The 13,672-nt window shown below is 43.1% G+C and overlaps 2 protein-coding genes across 3 annotated transcripts in view; one reads left to right on the top strand and one right to left on the bottom strand.

Moving 5' to 3' along the window:
• Positions 1 to 1,417, bottom strand: part of LOC126521295 (uncharacterized) — a 42,305-nt gene extending 40,888 nt beyond the window's left edge. The window contains exon 1 of one of the 2 annotated variants that reach the window (XM_050169953.3): positions 1,222 to 1,417. The gene's annotated coding sequence lies outside the window, so the exon portion shown is untranslated. Of the gene's footprint in view, positions 1 to 279; positions 978 to 1,221 lie in introns of those variants that run through there. The other variant, XM_055065896.2, reaches the window with a different exon arrangement.
• Positions 1,418 to 1,570: 153 nt separating this feature from the next.
• Tim17b (Translocase of the inner mitochondrial membrane 17b) lies at positions 1,571 to 12,473 on the top strand. Its single transcript, XM_050169952.3, has 7 exons — positions 1,571 to 1,678; positions 3,703 to 3,802; positions 6,979 to 7,042; positions 7,257 to 7,385; positions 8,079 to 8,114; positions 9,152 to 9,226; positions 12,219 to 12,473. The coding sequence occupies exons 1-7, from the start codon at positions 1,653 to 1,655 to the stop codon at positions 12,287 to 12,289; spliced, it is 501 nt and encodes a 166-aa protein (XP_050025909.1). The 5' UTR covers positions 1,571 to 1,652; the 3' UTR covers positions 12,290 to 12,473.
• The last annotated feature ends 1,199 nt before the right edge of the window (positions 12,474 to 13,672 follow it).

Raw genomic sequence — 13,672 nt, 5'->3', positions numbered from 1 at the left:
AACAACAGTTGGCGCCACTCAGATTTTCTATTTTCGACATCTTTTTGCTCACAAAAGCTGTTTTGATCATGAATGAAAAATTTGTTAGTACAGAAGCATAAACTGTCAGTCTAGCTCAACTTAATATTTGTCTTTAATGTCCCTTTAAGCACCGCCTCACTTCCCTGAAGTGCGAATGACAGCAAGACAGCGGTATTTGATACACCACTCCTATGGCATGGAACAAAAGCCATCGTGTTTTCTGTTGCACGTTTCAGGATTGCTTCACTCAAAGTTCACCTTGTGCTTGTACTTCTTGTTTTATCCCATTTCTTGTGCTCTTTTTTCCTTAGCACCATGTACCAACTAGCCCAACAGCAAACACAGTGGTCGCAGGTGCAGTTCACCCCCATTGAAATTCAGTAGCCATGGCTGGAACTAACACTAATGAACTCATGTTCAGCAGCACAATGCAACATAAAAAAAAAAAATTCTATAGACACTTTGCTGGTCAAATCATGCACCATTCTATGGCATTTTACTTTCACTAACAGGATGAAAAAAAAACGAAAGGAAAGCAGAAAAGCCTCTAAAATGGCCTAACATGTTTACCATGGATGAAGCCATCAAATGCATAGGCGCAAATTTCAAACGTGACAGGTAACAAAATTTAACCAGGTGTTATGTCCAACAGCTGCACAGTGGACCCACCATAGTTGAAAGTCGCAAGCGAAAGAAATTTATATTCATAGCATTATAAGATTAAGAATGGTATTGACAATCTTTGCACAAAAAACAGGCCTAAAAACTTCCAGATCACGTTTCATACCCCAGACTAATTCAGACGGAATTGGAAGTGAAGTCATCGGTTGCCTCGGTTCGTGCTTAATGGGTCGTGAAATGCGTACACGGCTATGTAGGGCTGCTTCCGAGTCACTAAGGACAAAATTCCAGCTTGAAGGCGTCACAAGAGCGGTGAGCCCGAGCCTGCTCACTCGCTGCAGCAACGACACGACATGGCACACCCCATCGTCGAAAGACAATTAGACGACCACGCCAGCTACGCAATGTTTGAGGCTTATATTAGGTAGTACTAAGTAGTCGCAATAGCCGGCAATACTGAACTACTGATAAATGCGTGGCACTGAGCGACAACGCGCATACGCGCACCCCGACTTCCCAATTGAGTCGTTGGATAGTGGAGCCATTAGCTTCCTGAAAAGTATAACAGAATCCACTTACCCCTTGATAGGCCTCCTTAGACACAGCTAGCAAATACACACGTTCAGAGCAAGCGGTCGAACCGGACGATCTTTGCCTTGATTAACATAGCTGATTAATATCAAAAACCTTAGTTGCCTAGTCTTCGCATTACGCGCGCGCTGCGTGTCCTTTCCCTTCTTTTTTTCTTGATTGCTGGCCTGGCTGGCCATCTAACGGCGTAAGAGCAACCAGCATAACCCCAAAAACAAAACGTGGTGCATAATGATACAAATAATATTGTATATATACAACCGCTTACCTAAAAACTAATACAAATTACAAAAGTATTTCTGTACCAATTGTAAAAGTTATTATTTATTTAGAGCTCCATTGACGGGCTCGCGAAGTAATGTCTGGCCACATAATCTAGCGCTCCTCCTCCTCCTTCGTTCGCCTCCTCCGAAAACATCATGGAAGAATACGCACGTGAACCATGGTAATTTCCTATTTTTTGCGTTGTTTAACCTCTCGAGAGCGCCGAAAATCATTCACCAAGACGTACGAGGTTTTAGAGCGTGGCCCCGATACACTGCAGCCGAATATCTGTCGGTTATCTTTCAGTTCGGGCAAGAAGCCGCTATTGCATCATAGCTGTGAGATGTTGAGTTACTATGGTCAAGTCGAAATCAAGTCATTCACAACTGATCAAAAACTGTTCGGTAGGTGTGCGTGTTCGAAAAAATATCGCTAGCCTTTAACCGAAAAGCTGACCTGCGTTTTCATTAAAAGCAGGCGTGGTTGTTGGTGCGCATTGTGACAACTTTTGTTAACAGTGAAACTACGATCTTACAACATTCACAAAGGGCATAGCTGTGCGTCGCATGCACTTATGTTACTGGTAACAAACCGACACTTACGCCGTGAATACACTTGGCAGGTGTTGCTACGGATCACGCAACGTTTTGGCGTCAGTCCACCTGTGCCTTCGAAAGCTTTGATATAGCTTCCCAAGGTCGGAATCTGAATGAATTGCGGAGTCGCAGCATCAGCTGACATCTGTGGTCATCGCGTTTTATTTCTTGCACAGACAGTAAAAACGTACATAAAAAGGCATGCGCTTCAATAACGGTATTTTCTTGTGTAATGTTAAAAAAATATATAAAAGGTAGAACAGTGTACAATGCGCTGTCTCTTATCGCGGTTGTTCAGCTTATCGTTCATTTGTTCCTTTCGTGAAATTGAATTCTGAATATTGTGGAATGGAATTAAGGTATCCACTATCATAACAAATGATTAACAAATCGCACACCAGCGTCATGGTGTCAAAGTGCTGGGCAAGTTAGGAAATTATCTGGACCTGCCGAGGTGACTTTGGCGTTCTGCTGTTGTGCACGAGGTCGCAGGTTCGATACCCGTTCGTCGCGACTACATTTCGATTGGGGCGGAATGCGAAAGCGTTTGTGTACCGTAATTTGAGGTCACGTAAAAAAAAAATCCAGGTTGTCAAAATTAATCTTGAGCCTGCGTTATTTTGCTCTCAACTAGTAGTAGACCTATGGAGGTACTCCGTAAGAGTCCATCTAGTGGGCATGTCCATTTCGTCTGCTGTTGAAGTTCCGATTGGCTGGGCTGGGCTGCGCGTCCGCAGCAGTGAGGCGCCACAGCCAATCAGCACTTACAGAATACTTCCCCAGTTTACTTTGCTCATGGGCGTGCCAGAATCATCACTACTTGCAGTGATGTCCTCTTGCCTTGTCACACCCATACCTGTGTGGTATACCCTCGACACGATAGCCTGCGCAGTGCAGTATAATTGAAGTATTTGAAACAGTCTGTACCAAGTAAAAAATAATTTATGCATAACTTTAAGCTACAACACTCCTGCAAGGAATTTTACTTGGTGAACCTCCTACAGTCAGCGTTAAAACAATTTCGACGGGCCAAATGCCATTTTGATTTTGGGCTTCGGATTTGACTTGGAAAGGCCGAAGTTGCTATGGTTGGTTGCATTGTTGTAAAGGAGAGCAACAAACGCGAGCTAATAGCACTATAGTATGCTTGTTTTCATGATTCACTATTTATGAAGGCGCAAAGTATATTTGTAGATGCATATTTACTTTGTATTCAGTACCTTAACATGGCTCACTTCAGAAGATGCTGTCATCGACATCACCACACCAAGTGTCATTCAATTTCAGCATGTGGCAGCACCGCTAAAAAAATAAAAGTAGTTAGGGAACTTAAGGCATTAACGAACGAATGTCATTTCTTGTGCCCATGAGGCACGGATATCAGTGCGCATACATGAGGTACATGGTGGAAGGTACTGAGGTCCACCTCTTGCTCACTGCACCTGAGAACACAAAGTGCACTAGATGCCAGTCACATAACCTGTTTTATTAGAGCAGTGTCTGCATATGGAAGTGTCTGTAAGATATGGCAACAAGTTGCCTAATACAGTTACCTAATAGACGTGGCTCGTGATAAAGCTGTGTAAATGTATCCTTTTTTCTCCTTCAGCCCATGGCGCATTGTAGATGACTGCGGTGGTGCCTTCACCATGGGTGCCATTGGTGGTGCTGTGTTTCAGAGCATAAAGGGCTTCAGAAATGCACCCTCGGTGAGTCGGGAGGCCAGTAGATTGTGTGGGCTAGCCCTTAGATATCAGACTCTTATGGTAGCGATGTCTGTTTATCAGGTCTGTGAACTGTATTCATTGCTTCCAGGCAGTAGTTTGAGGATTACTGAAATGCGACTACAAAGACAGTGGTTTCTCAATAAAAGCTGGTATTCTGTTGCCCTCACCTGATTTCGAAACTATGTGACTTCTTAATGGGGCCCTGAACCACCCCTCAGGCTGGGTGAAATAACCTAGTCTGCGGGTAGGATATGCTGCTGTGAACATCTCAGCCAAGTTTTGCTGTCATATGCGGTGTTTGGAGCACACAAGTGGATCGTGACGTCACCTTTCTCTCAACTGCTCTCTTTTCAACAGAAGCCTGCCTCCTTACTCTCTTAAGGAGGCAGGCTTATGCTTTATTTTGTAATAAAGCAGATACCCATACATAACTGCTATTGGTAGCTGCGGTCAGCTACATAGTGCAGATACCGCAGCCGCCACGAGTCCACTGGCTAAGCGCACTGTGGCTCAATGAGGACAACCACGTTTGGCTTATGTTTAGTGTGTTGTAGGCACCAAAATCAGAAGTCGTAGCATCTACGTCAACATTCAAAGTGAAATTTGAACTGCGTGCCACGGTGACATCTAGAAGGCAGAGTGTCAAGGGCACGCCCCACTGCGCCATAGCCTTTGCAGTGCAAAGCATTGAAGAAGGAATGGGAGCACAGCAGAGGATGTGTTTGATTGCCAATAACTCCGCTTCTGCTGAATGCATTGAAGTACCTTTTGCGGCAAAGTATTTCCGAAAGAGCCTATTTTCATTTCAAATGCCTTTCTCCACTTCGATAAAAAGTAGCTCAGGGCCCCTTTAAATTGTGAGCATCACAGGAGAAGAGTAAAAGAAAAAGCTTTTTAAAGCCAAGCTTTCTTTGCCTCTTCCTTGGACTTTCCAACTGCTGCTGCTGTCTGGCACACAGTGTCTGAGGGTGGTTCGTAGTATGTGTATGCATGACAGGAACGCGGCAGAGAAAAAAGGTGTCGTGAGAAGCTCATTTTAACTTTCGCTCCGTATCGAATGTGCACAATGCCCTCTAGAGCTCCCTGGGCGTTGCCACATTAGCCTCTTGACAGCTGTAATTAACCGTGACCCCCTGCAAAAGCATTGCAGAAATTGCAGTGCTTACCTTTCTACTCATGTGCAAGTCCTAAGGGAAGCTAGAGAGAATGGGTAGAACTGACACAGGAACAAATGAATAACAACCTTGCCAGTCTTGCTCACAGTCTCCATACAAGGGGGAGACAGGGTAAAGGTGACATGAGAAGGCAAGGAAACAATACACGATAGCGGTTGTGGGCAAACAGGATAAATTTAATTTCACGGTGAGGTACAGTACATTTCTGCTATTTCTGAAAAACAAATACCATGCAAATTAGTCAAGCAGACAACTGATACAGGGCCTGCTGAATTAAAGCGCATCGTAGGGTCTAGGCGACAGTACAGAAGCGGTCACGCGTCAAATCAATACTTCTGTGCTTGCTGCAGTAGTTTTGCAGCTATGGCATTGCTTGAGGTCGCAAGTTTGATCCTGACCGCGGCAGCCGCATTATGATGTGGGCAAAATAAACGCTCGTGCACTTAGATTTAGGGACACGTTAAAGAACACCAAGGTGTCAAAATTAATCTGGAGTCCATCACTACGGCAAGCCTCATAATCTGATTGCGGGTTTGGTACATACAGCCCCATAATTCAAGTAAATTTTAATACTTCTTTCATGATGCAATGTTCCAAATGAGGCAATGAATATGCTCAACCTTCTCAGAGGTTATGAAGTATGGCGCACAATAATGCCTCAAGCAAACATCTCCCTCTGTGTGTTCTGTTTACTACACCTACAAACAGCTGCGGTGCACGCAAGTTTAACATCAACTCGCTGCTCTTGTGTTGGACTAAACAAAGAAATTAATCATTCGCGATCAAAATCACCACTAATTGTTGTCAATTAAAGCGAACAGCACAGAAAGCTTTGCTTACGTTGATTCCCGCAGTGCATGGGACCCGCATAATTTTATGGCTAACATTGTCAAGGTGTGGAATTTTTTTACTTAAAAGTTGCCCTGCAGTTGGTGCCACTTGTCGTAAGCAAGCGCTTGGCTTTAGTTCTTACTGCTTCACAGATTACTCTTGCCCTCTTCTTCAGTGAAAGTATTATCACTAGCTTTTAACATGCAATAAACTGTTTACCTTAATCATGTACCTAAAGAAAATTTATAAATTTATACATTGTAGTGCAAAGTACTTTTATCGGGGCACACTGACCTTCCGTCACATTTTTAAACAGACACTAAAGAAATACACTCATCAATTTAGACTAACAAAGCATTGGCTCAGTGAAAGTTTCAGATTCTTGCCATGTTCAGTCCTTGGCGCCTTCAGAACACCATGTAGTCCGCTTTTACTCACAAAACATTAACTAGGACCCAGCAGATGCCATCAGAATTACCTGATGTCACGGTGGGCTAGTATAGGAACTCCAAGGCAGCAGCGTCACACATCTTGCACGTTCTTGCACGTTTTCTGGTTTACCAAACTTCTAATGTTAAGAGTGTTGTTTTTGGCATTGAAAGACGGTACTTTACAAATGCAGTGGAATTCGCAAATATTGGAATAATCTTCCTGACACAATAGCTTATATTGCCAATCCTGTGACTTTTAGACATGAGTTATGTGCACATTTTAAATCTTGATTTTGAATTGATTATGTGAATCTGTCATGTGAACGTGTTTCAAATAGAATTGCCTGTACATTTACAAATTTCTTACTCAAGCCTGAATTGTATAAACTGGATACAACCTTTATCGCTAACTACTGTATAACTTCCATTTCCATAAGGGTGAATTTATGTACAAGTTCTTTGCTCTTTTTCATTGTTTAACCTTGTTGTAACCCCGCTCACACAATACTCCGCATCGAAGCCTGCGAGGATCTTGAATAAATAAATAAAACAGGTGAAATCATTTTTCTCTTTAGTGTCACTTTAAGCATGACTTCCTTCTTTGCACCATTGTGAGCGACCTTGAAGATTTAACTCACAAGCCAGTTAAATTTCATGTGTGCCCGTTTATTTCATGTATGTCCCGATTAGCATGCTGACACAGTACTGCCTACCTTTTTAGGGCGTGAATCGCAGACTTCTCGGCAGCTTGGGCGCAATCAAGGAGAGAGCTCCCATCATAGGAGGTGAGAAGGGGCAACCTTTCTATCATTGCTTCAATCTTAACTAAAACCATGTTTTTTTGTGCAGTTTACCCACATTTTCCTCACTCCTTTTCTGCACTTCAATAAAAATAACGGCTTAACGGCTATTAGAGAACTTACTAGTTGTACCTGTTGTTGCTGGTATTTGTATATGTGTTGCTGATCATTGACAATAAGTGGTATGCTGTATGCGCAGGAAACTTTGCAGTATGGGGTGGCTTGTTCTCAACAATAGACTGCACCATGGTCAAGATTCGCAAAAAAGAAGACCCGTGGAACTCAATCACAAGTGGGGCTCTCACGGGAGCCATCTTGGCTGTCAGAAGTAAGGCTCAAGCGTGTAAACACATAAAAGCTGACCCTCATGGCGCACTTTCGCAAATAAAAATGTGATGGGCAAAAAAAAAAAAGAAAGAAAGCCTACCCAGCTAAAACACTGCCATTGAGCCCACTACACCTTTACAAGGTTGTTCATGCAGCACTTTTCAGGTTGCCAGCCAGCAGAAACCACTACAGCACAAAAAATTATATCTGCACTCAAAGTACGCTCTTAAAATTCCGAAACAGCACAGATTAAGCTTGCAAGTAGTTACAACATCAAATCTTGCTTCTGAATATTTCGCATCTTATTTATCAAGAATGTCAAACAGTGTAAAGGACTACTTGCTGGTTAGGCTGTGTGGTTGTTTGCATTGAGTTGACTAGTTATTTTTATTGGCAGGCAGCCTCTCATGAGGGTGTCACTTTGTCTTGTCTGCATTGTGATTGGAATGTGTAAGCAGGCACATCACAGTATGACATACACCCTTCCCTCTTCCCTGATATTCTTGCAAGAAATTAGCTGCAATACAGTTCATGCAGTCCTGCAGTGAAACAACAATCGCACCGTCACAACATGTCATTCACTTGAAAAATCGGGGTCAGTCTTAAGAGCACATCTTCTGCACCTTCCATTTTATTGCCACCAGCTGTTCCCTTACGATACACTAACAGGTTTTTTCTTACATGTTTCTGACAGATGGTGCTGGAGCAATGGTAGGATCAGCCGTTATAGGTAAGTTTCTGTTCACTGGTAAATGATTCCATATCTACTGGTGCCTTATTAAGGTGGCATAAACTTGTCAATACTACTAAAAGGTGGTGGAAATGCAGGCATTCTCATTCGTGGATATTATCAGTACTTGGTGCATTATTTGCATTTTCTTTAAAAATTAAGTGCTTATAAAGGCTCCAAATTAATATGTCTGTATTAAAGGACCCCGCACCAGGTCTGACAATTTTGAGCTCACAAGTGCAGTACATACAATGCTCGCTAACAGTTAGCCAAGTATGACATCCCAATGTGCTGCGGGAAGAACTTAAATTTCAAACCAAATGTCATTTGCCTTTCTCCTTGTGGGTGCCGCTCTCCCAGCCGGAAAGTCGTCAATCGTGCAAGTGCGCCTATGTACGTGGCTGCGCTGTCTTCAAGAATTATTCAAGACAACATCAGTTATTTGTTTAATTTGTTGCTTCAATAGGTGAATTAAAATGTATAGAAATAAGCATTGTTCTCGTGCAAATAACGCAAAATCATCCACTGCGTGAAATTAGACAAATGCAACAGTTCGTGTGCGATACCGTCACTGGAAATGCAGCACTCAACAAGAACGCAAGAGAGAGAGAGAGAAAAGAAGGCGGGGCCCGTGACATATTCGTCATGTGATCCTCCAGCTCCAGATAAAGTTGTTACTTGCTCACTCCGGCTCTAGTATGGGAGAACATAGGGAAGGAATTTCGCTTGCGCAGGGTGGATGGGGCCAGTGGAGAGAGTGTCATGTTGGTGGTAACGCTCGCTTCCTAAAATTATGGGCTCACAGCACTTCAAATATTTTTATCTCTGTTATTAATGAACTAATTTGAAAAATTCTTGTGGTAGAACACTCCTTAGTGGGCGCATATCAACTTACATCGTAGAACCAAAATTTGCTATGTGGCCTGGTGAGGGGCCCTTTAAGAGATGTTACTTATCAATTTTCTTATTTGTTAGTGTGGGTGCCTGAGGTATTTGCATAGTATTCAGACTTTGATGTCCTTGTGCCTTGGTTGCAGGGGGTGTTCTATTGGCTCTGATAGAAGGTGTTGGAATATTGTTTACACGATACTCTGCAGAGCAGTTCAAACCAGGTAAGCTTCATTTGGCATAAAAATGAAACATTGAAAGTAAATGTAAAGAAATAACTTCATTATAACAGTGAAAGCTAGTTTCTGAAGGTCCATTTTTGCTGTTTTGTATTGACTGAAAGGCTGAGCTCGCGCTGACTTGGCAAATTTTAGACAAACTGCACAGCATGATGTCACAATAGTACAGCAGCGCTGCCATCACATTTCGTTGGACAAAAGAATTATTTTTTCTTGCTCTGCTTGCATATTTTGTTGGAACGCAAAGTTAATAGATGTTCACCATTATTCTAGATACTGAAAGCTTGCTATATTGTTAAATTTGCCATCTTGTTGGCTCTTATTGGCTCACAGGGCTCATAAGCAAAAATATTGGAATTTGACCATATCCAGAAGGGCTCCTGTGATCAAGTTTTGAAAGTTTACTCTGCAAAGATTGTTCAAAGTGGTGAACAGCAATGATGTTACCATGACATTTAGAGGAATACAATTATTACAATAGAGGAATTCCGGATCAAGCTACAGAACAGGTATTCGGCTTTAACCCGGGAAGAGGACCTTAGTGTCGAAGCAACGAATGACAATCTTATGGGCATCATTAAGGAGTGTGCAATAGAAGTCGGTGGTAACTCCGTTAGACAGGATACCAGTAAGCTATCGCAGGAGACGAAAGATCTGATCAAGAAACGCCACTGTATGAAAGCCTCTAACCCTACAGCTAGAATAGAACTGGCAGAACTTTCCAAGTTAATCAACAAGCGTAAGACAGCTGACATAAAGAAGTATAATATGGATAGAATCGAACATGCTCTCAGGAACGGCGGAAGCCCAGAAGCAGTGAAGAAAAAACTAAGAATCGGCAAGAATCAGGTGTATGCATTAAGAGACAAATCCGGCAATGTCATTACTAATATGGATTAGATGGTTCAAGTGCTGAGGAGTTCTATAGAGATTTATACAGTACCAGTGGCACCCGCGATGATAATGGAAGAGAGAATAGTCTAGAGGAATTTGAAATCCCACAAGTAACGCCGGAAGCAGTAAAGAAAGCCTTGGGAGGTATGCAATGGGGGAAGGCAGCTGGGGAGGATCAGGTAACAGCAGATTTGTTGAAGGATGGTGGGCAGATTTTTCTAGAAAAACTGGCCACCCTTTATACGCATTGCCTCATGACTTCGAGCGTACCGGAATCTTGGAAGAACGCTAACATAATTAATCCATAAGAAAGGGGATGCCAAAGACTTGAAAAATTATAGACCGATCAGCTTACTTTCCGTTGCCTACAAAGTATTCACTAAGGTAATCTCAAATAGAATCAGGAACACCTTAGACTTCTGTCAACCAAAGGACCAGGCAGGATTCCGTAAGGGCTACTCAACAATAGACCATATTCACACTATCAATCAGGTGATAGAGAAATGTCCGGAATATAACCAACCCTTATATATAGCTTTCGTTGATTACGAGAAAGCGTTTGATTCAGTCGAAACCTCAGCAGTCATGGAGGCATTATGAAATCGGTGTAGACGAGCCGTATGTAAAAATACTGAAAGATATCTATAGCGGCTCCACAGCCACCGTAGTCCTCCATAAAGAAACCAACAAAATTCCAATAAAGAAAGGCGTCAGGCAGGGAGATACGATCTCTCCAATGCTATTCACAGCGTGTTTACAGGAGGTATTCAGACACCTGGATTGGGAAGAATTGGGGATAAGAGTTAATGGAGAATACATTAGCAACTTGCGATTTGCTGATGATATTGCCTTGCTTAGTAACTCAGGGGACCAACTGAAATGCATGCTCACTGACCTGGAGAGGCAAAGCAGAAGAGTGGGTCTAAAAAATTAATCTGCAGAAAATTAAAGTAATGTTTAACAGTCTCGGAAGCGAACAGCAGTTTACGATAGGTAGCGAGGCACTGGAAGTGGTAAGGGAACACATCTACTTAGGGCAGGTAGTGACCGCGGATCCGGATCATGAGACTGAAATAATCAGAAGAATAAGAATGGGCTGGGGTGCGTTTGGCAGGCGTTCTCAGATCATGAACAGCAGGTTGCCATTATCCCTCAAGAGAAAAGTGTATAACAGCTGTGTATAGAAAAGTGTATAACCAGTACTCACGTACGGGGCAGAAACCTGGAGGCTTACGAAAAGGATTCTACTAAAGTTGAGGACGATGCAACGAGCTATGGACAGAAGAATGATAGGTGTAACGTTGAGGGATAAGAAAAGAGCAGATTGGGTGAGGGAACAAACTCGAGTTAATGACATCTTAGTTGAAATCAAGAAAAAGAAATGGGCATGGGCAGGACATGTAATGAGGAGGGAAGATAACCGATGGTCATTAAGGGTTACGGACTGGATTCCAAGGGACGGGAAGCGTAGCAGGGGGTGGCAGATGGTTAGGTGGGCGGATGAAATTAAGAAGTTTGCAGGGAAGACATGGCCACAATTAGTACATGACCGGGGTAGTTGGAGAAGTATGGGAGAGGCCTTTGCCCTGCATTGGGCGTATTAGGCTGATGATGGTTTTACATATGTGTGTGTGTGTGTGTGTTGCTTTCTGCCGGCCACACTTGCTTTGGAATATGGAGTGTGCCTGGCACTCTCGCTGTCCGCGTACTCGGGAACAATGGCTTTGCGTGTCGTGATTTTGCTGCTCCAGCTACCACTCACTTGTGCTAACCTTTTACCACTGGGACTGTACCACTTCTTGCTTTGGTAAAAGCTGTGATCAACTTAAAGTGAAAAACTAGATATAATAGAAGCTTTCTTTAGCCAGGTATGACAGCATTGTGGCTCAGCAGTTCCAAATTAGAATTTAAAAAACCTACCTTGTTTATTTTCTGAGTTGTTGAGAGCTTACCTTTAGCAGTATTCCTAATTGTGTTCGTTCGTTTGTACCAGTACAGCATCTTAACATCACGTAATGATCTCACCTAAGCTAAATGTGGGGCCCAAGTGTCTCATTTTCTGTGGTCACATACCTTGTTGCAGTGAATCCACAAATGGAGGACCCATCGCAACTAGGAGCAACACCATTTGGCACCAGTTCACAGTACCAGTGAATGTGGACATCCTGTGCACGAGCAGGAGTGTGTGTGTGTGGAGGACTAGCTGTGCAGTGGTACATCCCAAGCACCTGTGGTGGACAGCCGCTCGCCCCACTGTTTACAGAGAAGATTGTTAGTTAGCCAGCCATGAGCATGGTGTCATGTGCATATTCAAATCCATTAAGATATCCACTTCCAAAGAGTGCCAGTTCCACATTGCAGTGTGGAGGAGTGGCACTTCTAATAAAAGAAAAGGAGTAGACACTACGGCCTTGTGTGTTTGTGCCCCAAAACACTGAATAGTAGCTCTTTCTACACAAATGTGACGGCAGTCTATGGCACCATAATCTTGTCTTGAAGGCGCCTAGCAACAGTTTTTGAGCATGACAAAAAACTTGCACAATCGCTAGACAGTACTATCAGCAACATCTGATTGAAGTATTGTTACTATAACTGATGCTGGGACTCCAGGATTTCGCTCAAATGGCTGCCTGTACTTTCAAATTTTCAAAACCCCAGCACTTCTTCCCCTGTTCTCATGCAGGAGTAAGTGGGATGGCTACTGGGCAGATATGCTTGGGCGTCACAACTAGGCAGTGTCACCACCTGAAGTCAAAGCAGAGAAATCTTATCACTGGTGGGTTGGTGGGGCCATGTAAAGGCAGAGAACAATGGTCTACAACATCTGATGGATTGGCATGGGACTTGAGTGGTGGCATGCTCTGCCAGCCATGACAGGATGGTTCCAATAGCTAGCTCCATCACTAGTGTCACCTTCTCTGGCATGTTCAAAAAGTTTGGTTAATATAAAATTCCTCATCTTTGTGTTATCCGTGTTTACTCCACATGCAGAATTCTCATTTTGCTTAACCACCTTCATCCCCTTCAGGCGCTTATAATTCTGCCTGCTGAAAGAAAATTTATTTTTTACATTTCTTAGATTTACAGCAGCAAACCACATAACTCAAAAATGTCAATGAGGTTTTCTACTTCTCCAAGTGACTCCATGCCTCGGGTATTACGGTACTGAAACGCATTTGACAATTCTGTCTACTTGAAGAACACCCAGTCACTTAACCTAGCTGTAAACTATTGTAAAATAAAGACGCAGTCTTGCTCAAAGGCAAAGCATCGATTGCAATAGCAAATTAGTAGACAGCTATACGAAGTAAGGATAGCAGTTTTATCGACTGTATAAACTTGTAAGTATTCGCTTACTAACTAAATTAACAAGCACGATGTCACGCACACACAAACCAACATGAACACCTCTCACTCGACCGCGCGCACTCGCTGTCAAAACGCTGCAGTGAGGAAGCACGGCAGCAGCAGCAAGCGAAGGGACCTTTGTGCTGCCTCTCGCTTCAATGCGAACGAAGTGGCGAAAACACAGCGCTC

The sequence above is a fragment of the Dermacentor andersoni genome, chromosome 6, assembly GCF_023375885.2.
Source record: "Dermacentor andersoni chromosome 6, qqDerAnde1_hic_scaffold, whole genome shotgun sequence".
Taxonomy (NCBI): Eukaryota; Metazoa; Arthropoda; class Arachnida; order Ixodida; family Ixodidae; genus Dermacentor; species Dermacentor andersoni.
The sequence above is the reverse complement of the archived record's forward strand: the minus strand, read 5'-3'. Positions and strand labels throughout refer to the sequence as shown.

Coding starts and splice junctions, on each gene's coding strand:
- Tim17b (XM_050169952.3), top strand. CDS start 1,653: ATGGAAGAATACGCACGTGAACCATG. Junction 3,803..6,978: donor GCTTCAGAAATGCACCCTCG/GTGAGTCGGGAG, acceptor CTACCTTTTTAG/GGCGTGAATCGCAGACTTCT. Junction 7,386..8,078: donor AGCCATCTTGGCTGTCAGAA/GTAAGGCTCAAG, acceptor TGTTTCTGACAG/ATGGTGCTGGAGCAATGGTA.